This window comes from Cyprinodon variegatus, unplaced genomic scaffold, assembly GCF_000732505.1.
Source record: "Cyprinodon variegatus isolate N-32 unplaced genomic scaffold, C_variegatus-1.0 Scaffold267, whole genome shotgun sequence".
NCBI lineage: Eukaryota > Metazoa > Chordata > Actinopteri > Cyprinodontiformes > Cyprinodontidae > Cyprinodon > Cyprinodon variegatus.
This window is the reverse complement of record NW_015150720.1, coordinates 259,424-283,968: the sequence shown is the minus strand read 5'-3', so window position 1 is coordinate 283,968 and position 24,545 is coordinate 259,424. Positions and strand designations below refer to the sequence as shown.

The window sequence follows — 24,545 nt, the reverse complement described above, 5'->3', positions numbered from 1 at the left end:
AAAAAAAAAAATAGTGGAAAATGTAAATATAATTTCATCAACACTTTCAGTGACAGTTGCTTAAAAAGCCATTCTGGAGAAACAGTCAGGACGAAAAAATATCAACTTGTAGTTGGTACTGATAATTGACAAAACATTAAGTCTCATTTTATATATTAAAAATGAAAAAGCTGTATTTTACCATCTTAACATGTAGGGCTCCAAATTTGCTCATTAATTTTTTACCTCAATTTATTTTATTTTGCTGCATTATGAAGACATTTAAAGTACCGGGTAATACTAAATCGTCGAATGGGTTTTTTAACAACAACTTTGCAAACCTTTTTAGTTTGTTACAAAGACAGTTTTGCAGGCAGGCTGTATAGCATGGTAAGAAACATAACAAAACTCCCAAAAAAAGAACTTCAGTAAACAATCTACAGGTATTTTCCTCAGTGATACCAAGTTACTTTGGTTAATTGGTTAGTTTCTCCTGGATCTTCACTTCTTTGCTGCATACTAAGTTACGAGGCTTGTTTTTCTCCCCGGTAGTCCCATTTTTACAAGCAACATTCCTGCCCCCTCAACAATTTGGACTGCATCAGTTCTGCTATCTCCCTGCTTGTGGAGAAGGTGGTGTCGGAACTGCGAAGGGGCCAGCCTGTGCAGGGGCATTTGCAAAAGGGGGGGAAGGGCATGTCTGCTGGCAACGAGGGTGAGTAGATCAGTGAGGCTCAGTGTCTGCGAGCCGGTGATAAGATTCCAGGATTTTCCCAGTGTGACAGGCCAGCTCATGAGCCGTACACCCACCACATGACCCTCCCTGACTAACCCCCCCAAACACACACACAGCTCCGCCCTCCACCTCCACTTCTCCCAGGGTCCTTCTCCCCGGCAAGCAGGAGGCCTCAAACACCTGGAAACCTACCCCAAATCTCTTAAGGTGAGGATCTTAATCTGAGATACTTGTGGCGTTTAATAAGGGCACAGAACTGAATCTGTGTATTACTATCACACACTCATTTAACTCTTACTCTAGGTGTGCTGTCTCTTTCTTTCTCTCTGGCTCACTTCTCTTTCTCTATCTCTGCCTCTTCACCCCCCCTCCCCCCCCTCTTTTCCTCTCCCTTGGATGGCAGGTCAGGTGGTGAGCAGCGCGGCTCGGAGGAGGTAAGGACGCCGCGGTGCACATTAATAATGAAAGGCCTCAGCCACCACCCCCAGAAACACACACACACACATTCACCCCATCACGCACACACTCCCCCCATTGCCATGGCGATGGCACTAGCCCAGTGCTGTCACCTAGGGGGGAGGGGGGTGGAGGGGAATGTGTGTGTGTGTGTGTGTGTTGGGGGGGGGATTTGGGATATAGCTCCACTCTCCAGCTCTCTTCTTACAAAGCTGATCACAAGCTCGTACACAAACGCGCCACGCTGGGCCTTCCGCTGTGGACAGTCGCTAATTAAAACCACACTTTTGGCTGTGGAAGAAAATCCGCATCCACTTCCCCACCTGGATGGAAGGAAGCAGCTTTTAAAACAACACAGTCAGTCAACACTTTTCAGTACATGGAAAGAGAGTGTTTTTGCTGAAAACCCATCTGAATTTAACCAAGTTTTAAAGTATAGTCAAAAAGTTTATTTATTCAATTAATTAAATCAGATTCACATTAAAGGTGGAAGTAGACTGACCAAAATAAATAAGTTCTAATAAATTTAAAACATCACATAAGACCAATGAGGGATCTTTAATAGTAGCAGTAGTCAGCCTACTGGCCAACATGTCCATCAATAAATACGACTCATTCTTGGTTGGCACCCCTTGTTGTTTGAATTATTGCATCAATGTAGTGAATCATGGAGGCGATCAGACTGTGGATTTACTGAGGTGGTAAGTCAGCTAAACATGAAGAAGCAGCATTTAGTTCCTATGCTCCACTTATCTGGAACAAACTTCCAGAAAACTGTAAAAGTGCAGAAAACCTGAGTTCCTTTAAATCAAGACTAAAAACACATTTGTTTAGGATTGCCTTCGACTGTTCTAGTTAAATAGTTCGACTGAAACATCATTAGTTAAACTTTTATTTTCTTTAGTCCAACTCTTTTTATATTCTTTTTTGTTTCTGCATTTTTTTTCTACTTGCTTTGATTCTGTTTTATTTTCCTATATTTTAATCATGTAAAGCACTTTGCATTGTCTTTGTATTGAATTGTGCTATATAAATAAATTTGCCTTGCCTAGCTAAGAATCCTTTAATATAGGCCCTTAGCTGGTTTGCATTGTTGGGGCCGGAGAACCTTATCTTCTGCTTGACTTAATCCATATATTCCCAGGGTTTAGATCAGGCCACTTCACTTTCTAATCTAGCATAGTGAAACCAGTGTGCATTAATAGCTACTTTTGGCACGAAGTAGAGGTTGTCAAGTCATGCTGATTAAAATAATAGTATGTCAATAAATAGGCGCCTGCAGAACATGATGAAAACATAAGTTCGGTATATTGTTGTAAACCGCTGCGATAAAAGCAGTAGGAAGAAAAAAAGTTTTAAAGTCTATTAGTAATCTTACTATCAAGTAATCTTTATATATTACTGGCAAGCAGAATTGTAATGCATGTCACTTTAAATGTTATGACCTACCAAATGTTACATCAATAACTATTCTCCTATTGGGATATTATAAACACTTTAAATGAATAAAAAAGGTTGTATTGGACTAACATCAACCTTATAAATAGGGAAAAACATTAGGTGGTCTAAAAAAAGAGATTTTTCCTTTCCATAGCCCAGGTTTTCCACTCCAGACACAAACTCTCCGCAATCATATCAAGGCTTCTCCTTCCGCTTAATTTTACTTATGCTTAGAGACAGAGCTCTGTTAGCATTTTTAGCAATAGATCTGTGCTGCTCATCATCCTAATAGAGAGTGTCAATGACTGTTGAACTGTCAGGTCATATCAGCATCCTTCACAATTGCATCCAAAGGGTAAAACATGTCTTTGTCTGAATTTCAAGTTTTAATTGGTTTGAAGTGATATAAAATAAACATTTAGAATATATTTTACTATGTTGTGTAAAAAAAATCATATTTTCCATCAGCCTTGTTTTCACTGGAACTTTGATAGGCATCCAGCTCCAAACACTTTTATCCAGGCTTCCTCAGCTTCACTTCGGTAATCCATGACTGCCATCGATCTCCTGCATTTCAACTCGTGCTTTCTGACTATAAATGTCAGTGAGCGGAGCGAGTGTCACAAAGACCTCGAAAGGAAAGGAAAAATCATTGACAATAAACGAGATTTAGGAGGATTTTCACAGGGTTTTCATGCACTCTGAAGAAACACGGCAATCAAACTTGTTCTTATTCAAACATCTTTTAAATCACTTTGGTTACATTTTAGCACAGCAAGGCTCCATCATTCCAGTGTAGGAAGATTACACAGGCAGCAAGAATGGACATGGTGGGGATCCATGTTACCACCATCTTTCTTTTGCTTTTTAAGAGTTTTCTGAGGGTAAGAATTTATTTTCTTCTTTTCATGCCATCCAATTAAAAAAAAAAGAAACATTTCTCATAACCTGTGAAAAAATTCATTTTCTTACTCAAAACCGCTTTAAAAAAAACATGCAAATAGACAATCAGACAAAACATTGAAAATGTAAATTTTGACACAAATACATGCATTCCTTTTTATTCACAAAACAAGTCCAATTTTCTAAACAAATACAAAGATCGAGATGTTTTTTTGTTTTTCAAAAGCTGCAGCTACTTAGCAACTTAAAGAAAAAACCTCAGGAAATTTTTAACAAATAAATCAACAATTTAAGAATAAAAAAAAAAAGAAATGCAATCTTTACTCAGTGCGTTCAGTAGGGTAAACTCAGAGCAAGTGCTGTCTCTTGGTGCTATTGCCCTGAACAGTACTGGCACATGCTCAGTAGGGCCACAGTAACATAAGGCTGCCAGTTTCACAAGAGAGGAAAAGTCTGAAAATGAAAAGAAGGACTTATTAAGGAGATTACAGTAGTGATGACTTCAACTTAGGTGCTTTGCCCAGCAATAACATCCACTTTCATTTTCAACTTGACAGCCTCACATTTAGAATCACTTTCTCCATCCATCTTCAACCAACTTAAGCATAAACTAGACAATGGTTTAGGTAACATAACAGTGAAGAGTTACGATGTTTGCCATTAGCCGCTAACTTTTAGAATATAGCTGTAAATTTACATTCTCTACACAAGTACCAAATCTTTTCACACATGAACAACATTAACACCAAACACAGAAATTAGTTGATTGTCCACCATCTGTCCAAGATTTCTGTTTCTGGCAATGAGCGGTTCCGCGTTCAAGCGATAGAAAACAAACAAAAAATAAATCCAGCCGGGGGGAAAAAAAGGACAAAAAGGTAAGTAAAAATGAAAACAAAGAAAAAAGGAATGAAAAGTTGCCATAGATGTTTTTCTTTTATGCTTCATTTTTGGTTCAAGGAATAAGTAGGTGCATCCATAATCCGATGTTGTTGTTTTTTTTTGTTTTCTGCTTTGTTCTTGTTATTTTTTTATATAATTTTATTGTTGCTAGTTTGTTTATCAACCAGTGTCTGTTCCGGAGACAATCCAGGAGTTGGCATTGCACTTGATGGCAGAGCTTTGGGTAAGGACGAGTCCTACTGGAACCACCGGAACGCTGCTCCAGTAGGAAGCATCACCTTCTTGGAGAAACAACAGACAACAAGGGAGATGAGGGGAGGTGGAAAAAAAAAGACAGAAGAAGAGATCGTTAATGAATAGCAATGATTGCATATGAGTCTTTTTACAAACGTTAACCTAAGATAAAATAAAAAGCTGCTTAAAAATTTCCACATCATGCATGCACGATGTTCTCTAAATGTATCATATCTGCCAGATCTTTGTAACAACACTGTTTACTGGAGAAACTTTTCTTGAGGAAAAAAAAATCCAATTAATTTTCATTATCTGTTAGCCGTCAATTTACAAAAACAAACATCCCCCCATAGAAAATTTCCAAAATAGGAACAGACTACAATTTAAAACACCTTGTAGAAATATAGACAGCAATATAGATAGCTTAGGGAATTCTTTAAAATACATTCACACAATAATACTTGCACTTATACATATTTAAACAGTGAAAAACTCCGATCTTTTTTTTTCCTCAAAAACTAAGCAATAAAAGAACACAAAGAAACACTCTGTTATGTTTAAAGCATACAAAACTATGAAGTATTATGATTTTCATTAAAATATATGTACTACAAATAAAAAATAAAAAAGTCAATACAGGTAAAGAAAAAATGTTTAGAGAGAAGAATTCTGTATTTCATCTTTGTTAATCTAATGCAAATTACGGCTGCCTAGTAAGACAGAGAGCAAGAGTTTTAGCAGATAACGAGAGGCCTAATATAAGATCTTTGGTGAACATTTATAAGAATATGCCGGATTGGGAATATCAGTTTTTTTAAATCAAGGATTACATATATTTATTTAAATTTGTTAAGGGAATACACAATTTTACTACTTGTAAATCTGCTTATCACTAAAAATATCCACAGAAAAATACAACAACACCTTGTAGAAATATAGACAGTAACAACAGTGTTACTGGACATTATCCATACACACAAAAAATAGGCTTAAAGCTTACGCTTTACAAAAATCTGAAATCTATAATTGACCATAACTTCTAATTTGAATATACATTAGGGCTGCAACGATTATTTTGCAAATCGATTAATCTGTCTATTATATCTTTAGATTAATCGCAAAAGGTTCCTCAAAGAAGATTTTTTACAGAATTAAATCAGCTGAAACTAAAAATGTTCCACTTGAGTAGTTCTGGATAGAGCATATTGACAGATGAAAAGATTTTTTTTAATCTTAAATGCAATTTTTTAGAGTCCCTATACTCCAGTTCTATACTCCAGTAATCGATTACTAAATTAGTTAATGATTATTTCAATAATCGATTAATCATGAATAATCCGATACGTTTTTTTCAGCCCTAATAAGCATACTGTTTCTTTTCTTACCTTACTTTTTTACCATGCAGTGTGTTTATCATTGGCATCAGAAAGATTGTTTTTATGGAGACTTTTAGAGCTATTAAAACCTTCCAAGCAGAACATAACTAAGATTTACTAAGGATATGGTAGTTTTTCTACTATATCACATTTGTAATAAATTACAAATGTCACAACTGGACGACTATAAACTTTTACATCAAATTTCAAAAATGTCTGTTTGTATTAATACATCATTTAGAATCTAGAGTTGTTTAAGACAGAGATGGTCCTACTCAGTCTCTCACCTTGGATTACAAAAGTTTACATGTCACATCACTGATTTTTTTAAATACAAAGGGAATTAAGATTGGGTTTTCATCTTTAAAATTATAAAAAAAAAATAATAATAATAATCTTTATAGTTTGGTGGCATAAAACATCCATGTCAATAAGCTGATAGAATGGGTAATAAACTCAATTTTGGTTCAGTTTCAGAGTTTGACCCTTGATTAGCAGCAGCATGAGTGAAATCTGTACATCACTGCCCTCAGCAGAGTAGGAAGGCCTCTGTTCACAGAAAACCCAATACGTCACATTTATTATTTAGTCACCACACACATTGCCCTCCCACACCATCATGCATGGTGATGTTGCTTTCCATTCAGCCCCCCACCACCCGCCTCTGTTGCTGTGGTTATCAGCATGTCTCACTGCACTGAGCAGGAATGGCACACATGCATGCAGCTGCAAAGCTCAGCAGCAGCCTGCCAGTCAGGAGATAGAGAGCAGCTCAGGTCCCTGGAGCCAGAACGTGGCTGGCGTCCTGCAAAAGCACTCCTCTATTCTGCAGCACAGATTCTTCCGTTTGCCAGAACTGCCTGGAGTGAGGTGGTGGTGGTGGCAGAGAGGGAGGGTGGGTAGAAGCTCGGCAAACATTTACGTACCCACACACTCTCACATCGAAACCAATATGTATTCAAGTGCAGTCACACACCTCCACACAGTGGCACGTTAACCGGCTCTCGCAATACACCCCCAAAATCACACCAAACAGTGAGACTGTTGAAGTAAAATTCTCGTTTATGCTGGTATCAGGCTCAGTTTTCCCTCAGTATCCAGCAGCAGAGATTTTTTAAATAACGAACCAACCACAGACTGACTATAAACACAATTACAGGTGTACATACATTATCTATATGAAAAAGAAAGAACTTACTAGGCTTACTTACTAGCACAAGGCTCAGTTTTTACCATAAATACATTCAATTAGAAATCAATGATGAGCAATACGAACATAATCAGGCCACAATCTTTGGTCTAGCTCTCTTATAAGGCTGCTCAAATGCAGCCTTGAGTCATATCACCCATTAGATCAGAAAAGAAAACAACACCTGCCTGTTAATATTCTTGTTACGACAGTCCAGCAAGCCGTTTAAGGGGTGATAGGAGGCAAAAATATAAATACTTCACCTTTTCAGAATTTTCTGTTAAAGAGCAAAAAAGTAAAAATAGAGACTAATCTAAATTGAACAAACCTGAAAAAAGTACCATCTACTTTTGGTCAGATCAATGTATTGGAATCAAATAAGTTTTTTTAACATATGTGAGAAAATATGTGGTGGTTTTAGTGACAAAATCTAAAATTGACATTTAAAAAAACGCTTAAGCTTTCAGTTAATCTTATATGTTTTAAAGGACCCATTTTAAACACAAATGGCTCCGAGGTTAAGTGCCGACATATTGCAGTAGCGTCTCCTGCATCTTGGCAGTGACCTTTCTACAGCAGCGCTCAGCTGCTGAGCAGAGAGTTAGAGGACAGCAACATCTGGTGCTGCCACAGATGTTAAAAACCTGGTAAGGGCTGGACTGACCATGACGTAATGTGTGGGAGGAAAAACAACACGCCTGGAAATGAGCGGTAATGCTGTTTTTCCTCATCATGAAGTGTGTGCAATCAGTTGGGGTGGGGGTGTGTGTGTGGCGGGGGGGTGGAGACGGGATATGGAAGCATTTCAGGAATAGAAAATGTCTTTCCCTTCCTTTCTCAAAAACACTGATTGCTAGGGTTTGCATAGATGGGATCTGTGGGTGTAAAGAGGCCAATCACTAAAAATCAATGGATATGTTTTCCCCTTTCAGATAAAAGCAAATCCATTTGCTTACACATGACACAAACATTTTGCGTGTATTAAACCAAACAAAGAAAAATGGAAGTGATGCAAGTTCCTGTAAGCCAGTTTAAACCATTCTCAATTGGGCTTTTTGCTCCAGGGCAAAGCTGAGTGTTCAGATTATTGTTTACTTTGATTTGCCAAAAACATGTAAGGAAACAAACAGACACTATCAACTCAAAGCATCTCTAAGTGCTGAAGCATATTTATGATGTTATAATGTCTAGTCAGAAAAACAACGCACTTGACATAATTATTATTTATTGGCATTGGTAAAAAAGTCCAAATCACCCAACAATCTTTAAACATATTCCTCTTTTTTGCTGCTGCAGGATAATCTCTCACTGGTTTTAAAAGAAATCCAATCTTACTTTAAGTATATTTGTTCAATTTGGAAAGAATACCATTATAAGAAATCCAGTTAGGTAAATAATGTCCCATAAAAATAGAAATTGTTCATTTCTGTAGTACGTTTGGTTTTTCCATCACACGTCAATCAGCGTGTACCAGAACAACTCCCCGCTTTCTCTGGGCCTTAAATCCTTTTTTGTTTCTCTAAAAGTTGGGAGAGATTTCTGAAACATCGATGACAACATGCAAGCAAATGTGTACTGTTATCACATACTCATCCAGGAGCAGAGCATCCTACAAAGTCAATAACTGGATGCAATCAGCTTGATCATACAGAGAGCAAACGGTCTGTATGATCTGATTGAGTTGTCTGTTAAAAATGCCTTGACGAATTGACACTATTTAAATCAACTTAGCTGAATTAAAATTAAAAGCTACTCTTTAAAATGTAGACATAAAGAAGCAACCTAGTAACCAAATCTTCATCATGTAGTCAGTGCAAATATGGAGAGATGAGTACCGTTGGGCATCAAGAATCGATTGGAACCAGTTCTAACCTTTCAATTCTCCTGGAATTGTTTAAATTTAAAATCTTCAATTCTCGATTTTGATGCCCAGTCTGCCAAGCAGAAAAAAGCATCACTGAATACCAGTAAAGAAGAATATGAAGGAGTGGGTGAGCAATAATCTGTATAGGCTGCTGCATTTGAAAATGTGGCTTAAGGTGAATAAAGACATGACTAGTCAGTTACATGTGCCACTTGTGATGTGATTAGATCATGCAAGGGAGCAAGAGGTGGCCAACACAATTAAGCACCGATGGACTCCAGATTAGAGCTTTGTCTTTGACCTGCGGCACCCGGTTTTGTGCTAAGGTAAGGAATTTATAACCCCCCCCTGCAATCTCAGCGCTGCTTCTGCAGGGAGAGCAGTTTTTTTTTTAACCTTCCTTCCTTCTACATTACGTTTCATCAGATACCTTCCTTGTTGCCAATGTAATATTGATAGAATAAAATTCACTTCTATCTAAATCTTCCAGAGTTAAAGTATTTTAAGTAGAACTTTACTGATTGTTTATTTTATTTAAGTAAGGACGCTGAGGATATAAGCTCTGTAGGGATACCTTCATTAGCACAAAACACTGCTTTGTCCATTAAGCTCCAAAACTCAGCCTAGATCTGCACCAAGGTCAGAATCAGGAAAAATGAAATAACTGTTTTAAATCCAACACCACTGGGGCGACAGCGGCGTTGGATGTAGGAGTTTGCCCTGAAATCGAAGGGTTGACGGTTCAAGCCCCGACTCCGACTTTCATTGTCGTTGTGTCCTTGGGCAAGACACTTCACCTGCATTGTCTACTGATGGTGGTGCCAGTGTACGGCAGCCCCGCTTCTGTCAGTGAGCCCCAGGGCAGCTGTGACTACAATGTAGCTTGCCACCATCAGTGAGTGAATGAATGTAGTGTAAAGCGCTTTGGTCAAGTCTCCTAAATTGAATAAAGGCGCTATATAAGTACAGGCCATTTACCATAAAAAACATTGTGACAAAAATCAGTAATATAAACATATGACTGTATAGTTACAGTTCTATATTTTTTTTTTTCTTATTTATATTTATGTACTCGTTGTAAATAATGTTTTAACAAAGTTAAAAGTTTAAGGAACTTAAATTCATGAAGTTCAGACTATTNTGTTTATCACTTATAAGCTGTGTGTAGGCTACGTGGCTACACTAATACGATTGTCGTAGTCTACCATGGGAAATATTTGCATGAATACGAGATACAATTGTGTTAGAAACGATAGAAACTATAGAATAGAATTAGCACGATAGACACTTTTCTATCGTCCGTACGATATGTATCGTCTTATCGCCCAGCCCTACTGTTAGGTTAATTAGCTTCTCTAAAATTGTCCTTAGGGGTGAGTGTGTGTATGAATGGTTGTTTCTCCTGTTTGACTCTGTGTTGCCCAACAATGGATTGGGACCTGTCCAGGGTCTATCTTGCCCATAGACAGCTGGAGATCGGGACCAGCACCCCTCCCGAACCCGCTTGGGATAAAGTGTGATGAAAAATGGATGGATGTTTTGATATGACTTAGACAGATTCTATTTTGTCATTTTGTATACATACATGTAAACAAAAAGAAACTTTCTTTAGAGCAGCTCTCTAGACTATTTCATTTTTTAAAGTGCAGCCTTGATAAGGTAAGCAGCAGTGATAAAAAACATTGTGACAAAAATCAGTAATGTAAACATATGACTGTACAGTTACAGTTCTATATATATTTTTTTTCTTATTTATATTTATGTACTCGTTGGAAATAATGTTTTAACAAAGTTAAAAGTTTAAGGAACTTAAATTCATGAAGTTCAGACTATTTTATCCAGACAGATCTCTGGTTACATAACCATATATATGGTCATACAAACATGTGGACATGTCTTTCTTTCTCTTCAAAAATTCGGGGTAATTAATCAAAAGGAACTGGAGTCAAAATGAGGAACCACATCTGGAATTGTTCTGATTCAAAAAATGCCCTATGCTAGAGATGAGGCACTTAGTATTTTAGCAATAAACACTCAAGCTTAATCAGGGCCGTTTCTCAATTCACAAGAATTCTATAATGGACTTGTGTCCTCGCCAAGTATGTTCTTGAGAAGAACACAGGAAAGTCTGGACTTGGGGAGAACGGGAGCACGTCGCATAAATATAGGTCAATTGGAAGAGAAGCCTACTCGTGACGTCACCACATGCTGAGCTCGTCTGGAGCTGCATTTCCCCTTCTGTTATTAATAGTCTAAAAAAATGGCCATCAGAGCCAGCGGCTCTTCACACACCGGTATGGCGAGAGAGGGCCGCTGCAGATTGGTTGTGGTTAGCCCTGGCTGCCGTTACCCTCGGAGGTCTGCTGGTTGCCGCGGCCCTATCAACTTCGGAATTTATTTTTTAAATTATGTATTAAATCCGTAAATGGGCCATATAGTGACACTTAAAAGTATAATGTTCTCGCTTCAAATGATCTTAAAACATAAATTTATTTAAAAACTGCAACAGAAAAAAATAAACTTTAACCTTAATAGTCTGAGCTCTGTGAGGGCTGCCCTGGAAGCTGCTGCTGCCGCAGTGCATGCTGGGACAGTTGTCAATCTCAAGTACGGACAGGTCTGCTCTGATATATACTCAGTACAGGGGGAGGGTTATCTTGTTCTTGTGAATTGGAGCAGTACTAGGGCTGAGGCTGATGATGTGTCTCGAGTACAGGCGCACATGAGAATGCACAAGTACACAAATTGAGAACCGGCCCAGGTGTAAATTTGTCAGTCTGTCTGTCCCTCTATCCATCCTCCATGCCTGCTTCTCCGTCAGGGTCGTGGGGGTGCAGGTGTCTATCCTTGCAGCCTTTGGCTGAAAAGAGGGTTACACTCAGGACAGCGTGCCAACCGATGACAGGGCAAAACAATCTACAGTAAAGTATCTCCATTGTGCAGTTTAAAATGTTAGAGAATTTGAGCTGCTGTGGGCCTGTTTGTTAAACAAACCACCTCGAAACCTCCTTAAAAGCATTACAAACACTTTGAACAATCTGGACATGTTTTTGCAGAAAAAGAAACAATTCAGCTAAAAAAAACTTTATTTTGTTTGTGATTGATAATCAAAAACATATAGAGTTAATTAAAGGTCCTTCATTGCCATTTTCATACCTGCCATATTTAGTTCAGTGTTAACGGAAACAAATATTCCTCCACCAGTCCGGAGCTTTTGTGCAGGTGTGAATACACTCAAGCGAACTAGACCAAGACCCACTTTTAAGATGGTCTCGCTCTGTTCCAAACACAGTCTGGTGTAGTTTGCTTCTGCTGTGAATAAGAACCAACCTTGATCTGACCCAGTTATAGGAGGCCTTTTTGGACTTGAGCTCCAACGAAGCAGGGCCTGTGTCTGTAGAGAATGTAACAAGTCATAACTTATCCACTGTCTTTTCGCCTAACAGCTCTGCTGCCAGTATAATGTGCGGCAAGGGAGCAGAGAACATTGACTCCTTCAGCTTGAAAAACGCATTTCCTTTTTTAAAATATGAATAGAAAGTAGCACAGCACGTGTTAAATGAGAAAAAATAATAAAATCTGCTTTTTTAGTAGAATTATTCATCCAAAAATTTAATGTACCTAAATCAAAGTTTTCTAGTTTTGCTCAGTGAGTCATAGAAAGAGTAGTTTGTCTTGAGGTCTTTTACCCATCTTTACCAGAAGTGTAGATAATTGTGGAACGAGCTGTAAAAGAAAGGAAGAAACTCGTGACCTCCAGCTGGCATTAGCACTGACTGAAAAGGGAGGTGAAGCGTTTTCACATTTTTGCCCTCTATTCTGACAGCCTTCAGAAATAGATATGTAAATAATGTGATGTGGTCTGTCATGACAGAACACATTTTGGAAGGCCAGAACAGGAGATTTCTTTATTATGTTCTAACAGGTATTACCATATTTTTGTGCCATGTCAGTTCATATCTGTTTTGTTTTTGTTAGGTTTTCCATGTTAAGGCAATTCTTTATCAACTTGCTGTCTAATGTATTCTTGTTTTGTTTACTTTGAGTTATTTCTTTAAATTCTCTGCCAGAAATCTTCCCTGGCTTTCTTGTATCTGTTTTTTCTGCTCTAATTAATAAGTCTCCCTCCTTCAGCTGCTCTACCTTCGCTCTCTGTATCAGTTGCCCCTCATTCCATTTGATTAGCTCTTGCCATTTCTCCTATGCATCAATATCAAGCTTATGTCTGAGAAGTTGCTTGCTTCAAGCAACTTCCAATCCTCTGTATATACTTACTTTCCTCTTTATTTTGCTGTACTTTGCTTTTTATTTTTTGTTATAGTTTTTTTTTCTTTTTTGCTTAACATCACCCCTCTGCCTTCATCTTTATCTGGAATTGCTTTAAACTGCACACAGAACATGACAATTTACTCTGCTCAGATACATTTAGAAACCATTAAAATAAAGTTTAATTCTATAAAGTTGCAAACAATTTTTCCTCTTGGTTTTTGTTTGTATCCAAGAAGCTAAAAACAAAAGGACATATATAATCAGAAATATTAACCGTATAAAAACAGAATTAAATATCTAAGCATCAGTCCTGCTCTTAAGTGAATTGCTCATATGAAAATATTGTCTAATAGTCAATCTTGTTTGAAGTCACTGCTGAAATATGGCGTGTTATTTTAATGGATCAGACCAAGAGTTGACTGATATCTTAAAAAAAAATAAATAAATCAGAATCCTTATTTTTGTTCTCATCAGGGGCTTCAAATATTAATTAAAAAGCCAAAGTTCTTGTTTTCTTTATGATTTAAGCTTTGCAATCCAATGCAGTTTTGTGGCAACATAATAAGACAAATAATTGCATTGCTAATTTCAGTGAGAAAACCATCTAAAACTGCTAATCATCAAAATATCAGCTTATCCACAAATTAATCATCTACCTGTCACAGCTCTCGCCATAAATATGGCCCAGAGGAAGCTAGAGACACCTTTATGGTGATAAAAACACCAAATCCAACACCTCCAATTCGTCTCCTGACATGTTAGTCCACTAATCTTCTGTTAAGCCTGATCAACAACTTTAGATATCTTGCTAAAGATTTTACACATTTTATTAGTTTAACTTCACAAACATTCAATTATTATTTTTATGTAAATGATCAAAAGAAAGTATGACATAATTCTGAAGTGGTAACAAAATGAAACCTCGGAAAAGTATGACATGCATATGTAATCAACCGCTCTAATCTTAAACCCTAAATAAAATCCTGTGCAGAAGCCACCTTGGACAGTTACATAATTTCCCATAAGTGAATCAGATGGTGGAATTGTTATGCTATAAAGGAAAGAATATCTCAGGCTTCACCACAGACATGAGGTGAAGGCAGGCGGTTGCACAAAATTTTGTATCTGTATATCAAAGTAAAGGGTATTGAATACATATGCATTAGTGGCGATTTCTTAGTGAATACCACAAAGCCTGTAAATTTCGTAATATTATTGGTAAAATATGCATTATCAAATTTCATAAATGTCGTCATTAAACTGCCTTAAATATGTGCTAAAATGCACCTGATTTCATGAGTATATTATGCATTATTCAGCAGTTTATTCCACTCTTGGAAGCGATCTCCCCTCTGCGCTGAGGCAGCAGGACTCTGCATGTCAGCCTCTATCAGAAGTCCCTGTTGAGGTTTGAGCCGGAGTCTATGAGGTAAGCAGCGAGAGGTAGAGCCCTGATTGGATAACATCCCACAACACATCACATCAACAGAGGCTAAACCTCTTAGGGGATCTATGGAGTAGAGGAGGGTCATGAAACTGGCTGCTTGATGCTGATTGGTAAACATACTGAATTATTTTGATTGACAGTGGCCTGACAGCAAGGAGGTTTCCTTCATGAGTCAAGAGATATTCATATTGTGCTGAACTTTTGCAGCGATTTTTTGAGTTTTTTATTCAGAGTGCTTCCCAGGAGCTATTTTCAACCATGTAGTGATGGTTTTAAGGTGTTTTAATATTTGTTAATGCAATTCGGGACTTCTGGATTTACTTAAAAACATTGAGACTTCCCTGTTTCAGAGAGCAGCAGCTGCCACTAATATGCATGTGATGGTCCCTTTCACAAAATCCGAATTTCAATTTATTGTTTGGAGTTGTCATCAGATGAAATAAATGGAAAAAAAAAAAAGAAATACAAATCATTTGCAACTTCACTTCAGTTAATTTCAGTGGGAATGGATGAAATCAAAACTATTTCTAAGCAAAATAAATAAATGAATAAAACTTTCCAAGCTGTCTGCAATAACACCTTGGCTGGCCTGATGTCTTCTCTCTCTCTCTCTCTTTTTGTTCCCTCCCCCAAACCAAACCCCCTCCTGTCCACTTCAACATGTCCCTCTGCCTGCCCAGCAACTTGCCCACACATCCTTGCATTTCGGCGTCAGTCTGCATGCCTGTCACTTTGTATGAGTCTCCACTGTCCTGACTGTCTGGTGTGCTGTGTCTTGGAGGCAGGGAAGACAGTGAGGGAATATACTGCTCCCTCATCGGCATCTGATGCTGGCAAAATTGTTCCCTCGGGAAAATGTTTCAGGTTTTAGTTCTACATAATGGCACACAGGCTGAGTCAAACAATTTTAGAAGCACGGCTTCTGAAAGTCGACAAAACTGAGCTCCTCTTATGTCTGATTAGATGTTTGATTAACAGCACAGTGGATCCTAAAAGTCTTGTAACATTTAGATAACACAAAGACAGAGTACAAAATCCAAATCCCTACTTTTCCTCTTTTTTTCCACTGCTGCTGGGACTGATACCCCTGGAGGGTATTCAGACGCAGAGCAAAAGAGACGTGTCTTCGCTTTTATTTCTCCCAAACATAGCATTCCCAGAATAAATCCAGACATCTTCAGCCAGTGAGAGGTGAGGTGGCAAAGGCCTCAGCATGCTAACTCCCCCTCACTTGCCAATTTTACGCTCTTCTTTGAGCTGCCATGAGCTTTCAATGGAAACCTTCAACACCCTTAAAATAAGCACGCCACCGCCGACACTGGACTGCACTTTTGTTTTGATGTGTATACACTCGCAGCTCTGACAAACAAATGAGAGGGAAAATAAAAATGCACTCAATGAAAAGAGTAAAAGGCAGACGGGATGTTCCTCAACGTCTACCATGCGCACATGTAGATATGCCAAGAGTGCAGGGAATTCTATCAAGGATAACGGAGACTGTAAAATACTTTTAAATAAGATATTCTTCCCTCTTTGAAAGCGTGCAAAGCGTGGAATAGTCAGCAGGAAGAGATGTACCCTGCCATCTTTGATTAGAAGGGGACATGACACTCAGGGGCTCTTTGAGCTACAGCTGAGGCTCATTGCAGTTTAGCGTCACTCTGAGAGCCCAGAGATCTTCTGCTCTGATGCAGGTGGTGTCCAAGTCACCCTGGATAAGCACTAAAGCTGCTGATAAGATGCACAAAAAGCAGAAGAGGCACAAATTATCAGTGAAAACTGAAGTGTTATCCAATCACTGAAATTTATTGTACTTGCACTCATTGTCTTCCACTTTATTCGGGACTAGGTCACGGGGGCACTAGTTACAGCAGAGACTCCCAGACCTCCCAGTCAGATAAAGGCATACCGTGGACTAAAGAGTTGATTCATACAAGTAATTTTAAATGATTCCTCAGGCCAATATACAGTGGTTGACATTATGCTAGACATTAATGCTACAAGCAGGGTTCCCCTCTCGAAATACTACCTATGTAAGTTGTGAGACGACCCACCGTCGTTGGCTGGGTCATGTGACCCGAAAGAATATTTTACTTTATGGCCACAGGCTCTTATATAGTCATGGAGCTCATTCTTTTTCTCTGCTATTTTTCCATCTGTTCAATTGCTGGTCATGGCTGAGGCAAGGAAAGAGTTTTAATCTTCTGAAGAGGCTAAAAAGAGAAAACTTATTAGGCTGGTAAGTTAACACGTTGCTCCTAGTATACAGTTTTATCATTTTTTATTATTTTAGATGTTTAGTAGAAGCAAAATACATGCAGAGAAAGGCTAACAGGCCGCAAACAAAAGCTACTATGGGCGTTAGACTTAGAAGTTTCAGGTCTAGCGCCCCTATTGGCCAAAAGGAACACAATGTGCATTTAAAATGACATTTCTAATTCAGTGATGGTTTCATTCTCTTCTGACCTGGCACACTGGCCATCAATACAACCCCCATACCACTTCCACATTAAGGTTAGGACTGGGCAATTAATTGCATTGGCAATATAATCCCAATTTAATAGAATGCAATTTTCAAATCGTCAAGTAACTTTCTCACTCCAGCACTTTTTCAGTGATATTACTTTTAAAGTGGGTTTGCCACCACACAGTAGGGAAGAGAGTTGCAGCTGGCGTAAACATCCATGCATGCAAGCAGAAGGTAGAACTTCTTCACACAAAGGTTAAAGTAAAGTCCTGCAACAATGGACACATTCAAACACACATTCAAGTTCATGAAAAAAATTAAACCCTAGAGTGAAATCTATATATTTAGTGTAAATGGAAAATTGAAATGAAATCTCAATATTGCTTTAAAAATACTGCTGGACACTAATTCAATATCAATATATATCACAATGTAATTTCATTCAATAACGGTGAGATGACATTTGAACACATTTTTGGTATTTCCATATGCGCTGCAGTTTGTGGTTACAGGGTTTGCCATTCCTGTTCGCAGACAATTGGAGCTGCAATTGGGGCTGAACAGAAAGAGCTGCAGCATGCTGGATATGTGGGTAATTACGTACACCACAGACGGGGAGCCTGTGCTCTGCAGCTGTAAGCAGTGCTGCTCAGCTGCTTAGCTTCAACTCAACAAAATGGGCGGCCATAAATTGACCAAAAACCCAAGTTTTAAATGCCCGCCCGCAGCAAATGTCTCTGACTTTAGTCCCCAATGAATGATAAAAAGATTGTTCCGTGCAGACTGTGAAGATAGCATGTTGCTTGTTCTGATCGCTGGAAGTGCATAACTAGAGCAGGGAGGTATGAATAAGAGAGACAGATATTTCAACAGAATGATTTTTGAGAATTAGTTGGGGACCTTTAGTCTGTATTTTCATTATGAGTTGTTTTGCTAATCTATTATAGTGATTTGAGAACATAGTCTTTCAGGCTTAGGTGTTTTTTTGTCTTCTTGAACAGTTGATCTTGAAAAAAAAAAGTAGGTGATGACAAAGAAAATAAAAGAGGTAAGAAGTATGAGGAGGGAGACATCTGTTGAGCTTTTAGCTCCAAAAAAATTTACTTTTTCTTTTAAATAATTTCTACAATGTTATATTGGAGTTTAGAAGTTTGTTCATGATTTTGTTTTAAGCTTTCTTGGTAGTTTTTGAGGCTTTCATGTCGTTTAATTATAGAATCAAATTATATTGAGTGAAATAAAGAAATATATTGATGCAAGTTTTGTTAATTGAAAATAATTTAAATTTAGATTTTTAGCAGAATTGATCATCACTAGTACAGATGACACTACAAGCACTGAGAGCATCCCAGTTAGCTGAATACTCTGTTTAGCATGTGCCCTTCACATACCAAACAAGAACTGTACATTTTATAGCAGGTTGAGGCTAAATAGGTTCAGATTTTATTTTTTAAAGAAACATGGAAATATAATTTTAGCTACTGCTTTATCTACTCTGAAAGAATAACACATCTTGTGATTAAGAACCAAATCATGATAAAGGCTCCTGAGGTTCTCAGACTTCTGTGGTTCTTAAACACAAGTTTGTTTTCAAGAGCGTTTGAGGTCACGAAAACAATGAAACCCTGTTTGTTAGCTGCACTCTCTTAGATAAAAATACTTATATCAATAAAAACAGCTAAATTTCCTGCTTTAATCAGGCCTGGTCTACAAAAATGCATATTTGTAAAGCTTCTTGTGATTAATGCAGAGGATAATCTGATATGGATCGCTGTTTCGGTTAAAAAAAAACATGTTTTTTTTTTTCCAAAAAACACAAAGCTCTACTTTCTACCTTCTACAAGTTAGCGATTTTAAATTGTGCCCTGATATAACTTTGGCTCAAGGAATAACAGCTAGAACAACGGGGTTTAAAAGCACTTTAAGACAAAATGTTAATGGAATATACATTTAAAACTGGCTTTTCCAAACATCTTTATTAGACATTTTTACAGTTTTAGGTTAAGTCAAAGAAAATAAGAAAGAAAAGGCAAATGCTTTTAAAAAAAAAGGCTGTTTAACAGCTGTATAATTATGAATCACAAATCAAAGATACTGTATTACTGCAGATTTACCGGTTTGGAACCGACTTAGACGTGAATATAATAATAATATATATCAAAGATCAGAATATAGTTGCAAAAATTCAGTATTTAGATTTATATATTCTCTTAGTTTATTATGCATTTTTGCTGAAGGTAAAAAGACAACTGTTTTAAAGCAGTCTGTGTAAAACCATGTGTAGTTTAACTGTATTTTAATCCGCCATAAAGAAATTTTAAGTTTGTCGTTGAAGGAATATGCTCTTATTACTATAATATCATACTGCATGAAGTGGTTTAATTTCTCTAAACTTACTTTTCAAAAGGAAACAAACCAAGAAAGCAAACCATCCTGTTCAAGACATCCTGTTGATCATCATACTTAATGAAATGGCGAGAAGAAGTAAGTATTCACATTAACCTGTCCATATCTGCATGCTGAGTCATTCATACTAATTTTTAGAGAACTATGACTAACAAGGTAATAAAAGGTCAGTTTGATGAGAAAAAAAAAACAAGTTTTTAAATGTGAAAAGTCTTTTTCTACTTAAGGAAATTTTCATTTTGTATTTCCAGAATACAAATTCAGAAATATTTAATTATTTCCTTGTAGTTAGTTTCTTTTCTAATCAGTGAAAAGATTAATCTAGATTGAAGTCAAACAAGTTGACATTTAAATTTATTTGTATGTAGTATTTAAATTTAAGGTTAAAAGGAAAGGTTTTAATATCCTTAGAGATACACCCACTCCAGGAATGGAGGCACAAGTCCTTGACGCGGGCGACCCGGATTCAAATCCGGCCTGTGGTCCTTTCATGCATGTCTCTCCACGTCTCTCATTCCCTTTTTCCTGTCAGCCTACTGTCCATAAAAAACAGGCCACTACTGCCGTAAAAACTCAACAAAAAAATAAAAGATAAACTACACCCACTGAATATCTAAGGCCTTGATAGACTCTGACCTGTCTAGAATCAGCATTAGTTATGATCAGCATGCACATCCTAAAAATGAAAGGGATGGTCCTCTAATGCTACGTTCAGATAGCAAGTGCTGGAAGCAGCAAAAAAGCACATGCAGATTCATTTTTGATGCACAAACACATTAAGGTCAGACATGCGTCAAGAGCATGCGTCAAGAGCAGCGTCAAGAGCAGCTCCTGAAGCGCATCCAGTAAAGTTCCTCCAGATGCATCAGATGTTTCTGCTGCTATTTTTATTTATTTATTACTTTATTATTTAAGTCCCATTGAGATTAACAATCTCTTTTTCAAGGGAGTCCTGGCCAAGACAGCGGCAAAAGATTACATTACAATTTACATTACAGTTTACAATTACATCTTTCTATAATAAGAAATTCATAAAACAGTTACAAACCATAGATCTCATTTCCAAACCTTTGAACAATCATTTAAAATGTCTGAATCAAATCCTTCAACTTCCAGTCTTTCTGAAGATTGTTCCATGCTGTGGGGCAGAGTACTGAAAAGCTGTCTTTCCAGCTTCAGTGCGGACACTAGGTACAGACAGAAGCAAAGACTCTTGAGAACGTGCTATTCAATGGCAGAGAGTGGCTTTGCTATATTTGCTGTTATCAGTGGGTAAAAAGTAGTTTTAATAAGTTTTAAGAGAGAATGTCCACCTCAACATCAACAGGTTTCAACGTTTTTAGTTAATTTAGGCATGAAAAACCGGTTTCTGAGGCGTGATCATAGAGCTCCCAGATCAGCTTCTCTGATTGGTCCTGAGGTGCTTCTCCTGCTGCTCGAAACTCGCTGCAGGACCTTTAGATGCGCCCTGATGCACGTCAGCCATTGACTTTGCATGTAAACCAGCTGCTCCTGCTGCTTCAGTAGTGTGCAGTCTGAACATAGCATTAGCATTTAAAAACATTTTTCTGGTTAATTCGAAGAAAAACACATTACAAAGAAGTAGCAGTTACTTACGTAACATTTTTCTGTGTTTGTATTAGAATTAAGAAATGGTAGTCACAGTGATGGTGGATGCAATCAAGAAAATAAATATTTTTTCAAGAAATTAATTGTGGCACTGATAGAGGCAAAACATGAAACACCTTATGAAAGAATGATCAGGTTACCACAACAATACTCTAACGATCTACCCTTGCACAGTAAAAAAAAAAATTGGTGTTCAAATCTTAGAGGGAAACTATTTTTACACTAAACAGAAGCAATTTTTACTCTATATTTTCGATTGCCTGTCAGTCTCTATGAGGTCTTGATTTTGGCACTAAACTAAAAAATTGACTCTGAAAAGTTTATAGAGTAGTAGAGTTTAACAGTAATTTGGAGTGTAACCAAATGTTATCTGAAATAGAGTTTAATTTAACTCTAGGCGTTGAAGTAACACTTTGTTTTTTACTGTTTGGTCCTATGTGACATTCACTTAAAAAAACAAGCCAATGAGATGAGACTCTCCAAGTCAATGGATGTGATTCCCCTGCTTTGTCCATTTGATTTGATCCTTTTTAAAAACTGAATAATTATTTATTTTTTTATTCTTTGCAAGATCAATACTAATGCTGATAATTTAACACGTTGCAGATTATTTGGGTCCGATTCTTTAGTGCATTGTTGCTTCTTCTTCCCTTTACACGATAAAAATAACAATGATAAGGCAATGGATAGCAAATGGAGGGAGCTGATAACCTTCCCTAAGCCTTATGTGATCTTAACACATGGCTTCTGAATGCACTAATCAATCAGCAAACAAATGTACATATCGGCTAATGGTGAAAAAAAAAGAAAAAAAAAAGAATATCTTCCAAAAATATCAACATAGCTGATGTATCAGTCCATCTCTAATCTTTTACTGTTTCATAACTTTGTTTTGGTCAGTGAGTACCTAACTTCTTACTTGATGAAATGATGCATTTTGCTGCAAGTCAAAATGCATCATACTGGGAAGGTTGTTGCTGCAATTCCAGCTTCCTTCTTTAGTTAAGTGCTTAACCCCAACTGATCTACAGATTTCTGTGTATAAATGTGCACACCTTAGTGAGTGTGAAAATAAATAGTAATTGAACAACTGATCAATGTCCAATTAACCACGTACTTCAGCTAGCAAAACTTTTTCTTCCCTTTTTTGTTGTTTGTTGGACTCTACTAGGACTAAAATGCATGTCTAAGACTGTCCAATTCTTTGGAATGCCTGATTTTGTTTTTTGTCAAGATCTCCATTCGAAACAATAGATTCTGATTGTAAACTTGAATATAAAACATGCTACCTGGGATTAAAGACACGCCACTGCATAGTTTTGACAAAAAATTTTGTGATGAATCCAGCTAGGAAAGTATTTTTCCAGTAAGTTTTAGCTGAAAAGCGGTTCTTTATCTCAAACTGTTGGAGAAAATATAGTTCTTCATGGCCTGTCATAGAAACAGTCTACAGGAAACAAGTAAAATAATGAGAGCTGGACCTATCAATCAATGATTTGTGATATAAGGATAGTGCAAGTTCAATTCCTACTTTACTGCATTGTATGAGCCTGTATGGACTGAGTATCATCCGGGGATGCTTTAGTTGGTGAAAGCTACAATCAGAAGCTGTTTGTGCACAGAAAAATTAGGTCAGCTAGCTTCCATCTCCCAGCTGTCATCCGGCGATAGGCGGGGTACAGATCGCCACTACATTACAGGGGCAGCAGGAACCCACAGGACACATGTGCACTCTTTTTAAACTTAAAATCACCAATTACACAAAATACTAGAAAACTATCCATCAATTTTATCATATCCTCAGCTAATATCACTATATGCAAAGACCTTTAACTTTACTTAAGATGCACTAGAGATTACTTTTTACCGTAATTTGACTCTCTTAATATTGTTAATAATTGATTCCTGTGCATTATTATTACATACATTCTGTTTATTTAGTTGGAAATAGAGTTTTTAGAAAAACTCCGAAAGAAAGCAATTATAGGTCAGAATAAAAATGATAAATAAAAGCTGTTTGTATGTATAAAAAATATGTCCAAACTTAACATGTGCAAAACTGATCTACTAATCACCAGCAACCAGAATTGCATCTGTGACATTAACAAAATGGTTGGTGAAGTCCATTTAGCATGTTTGCCTTTATGTTAGCCTTTATTTATTATGCATTTTCGCTGAAGGCAAACCTGCATAGTCTGCTGTCATACAGTAGCTTTAATTTCTTATTCATAACTATGCAACTATTAAACAAACTTTTTTTTTTAATTCTTTTCCTTTTTTTTTTTTTTTTCTTTTTCTTAACTAAAAACTGTAAAAATGCTTATAAATGTTTTGTAAAAGTCAGTTTGAAATGTATATTCCATGATCATTTTGTCTTAAAGTATTTTTAAACCCAGTTGTTCTAGCTGTTTTATCCTTGACCAATCAGATGGTCTTCTGTTTCTGCACGTTCCCTCTCTCAAACTGTAAAGTGAAAAACGCTTTGCTGTTGCATATGAATCTTCATAAAAAACATCAGAACAAAAGTATTTTAGATGCTGAATACATTTGTTACTAAAAGGTTGCATTTAGACTAAGGTGACCAGATTTGTCAACTCCAATCTTAAATTAAAATAGGAAACTGGGACAGTGATGCTTTCATCCATTTTTACATATTTATTATTACCGGTATTTAAATAACAAAAATCAAGTGTAAAATCCAGGAATGCGCCTTTTCCATTCCCTACGATTAATCAAATTAATCAATAGATAGTGCACAAAGAATATATGTTTTTCAATATATATATAAATGTTAATTTTTTGGATGAAAAAAGAGGGAAATTCCTACAGACTTGATGCAAACTGGCCTGTTCCTGAACACAATGTTATGTTGCTCACAATGGAAGAGGGCAGAGAAGACTGACTGACCAGATGGCACTAATAAACACGATTGACTGATTAATATTGTTTGTCTTAGGAAATAGAAGAGACGCATTCCTGGATTTTACACTTTATTTTTGTTTATGCATTACATATTGAACATATTAAAAAATATGTAAAAATGGATGAAAGCATCACTGTCCCTGTTTCCGATTTTTTATTTTTATGAAATGTACATATTTTTATCTAAAACTGGAAATATCCCCATATTAGATAGCAGAAATCTGTTCACCTTAGTGTAAAGTCTGATTAAAAAATCTTATTAAGTTATCAATAAATGTTTTAACATATCATTTTTCTTGTATGCACCCAAAAGTGCCATAAATGA

General features: G+C 37.0%; 1 protein-coding gene across 3 annotated transcripts in view; it reads right to left on the bottom strand.

Annotated features, from left to right (window-relative positions):
- Positions 1 to 2,214: 2,214 nt before the first annotated feature.
- The window catches only part of LOC107089834 (CXXC-type zinc finger protein 5-like), a 44,363-nt gene continuing 22,032 nt past the window's right edge, over positions 2,215 to 24,545 (bottom strand). For 2 of the 3 annotated variants that reach the window (XM_015382839.1, XM_015382837.1), the window contains exon 3: positions 2,215 to 4,698. In XM_015382839.1, coding sequence (XP_015238325.1) covers positions 4,654 to 4,698 — 45 coding nt within the window. In that variant the 3' untranslated portion in view covers positions 2,215 to 4,653. The remainder of the gene's footprint in view (positions 4,699 to 24,545) is intronic. The other variant, XM_015382840.1, reaches the window with a different exon arrangement.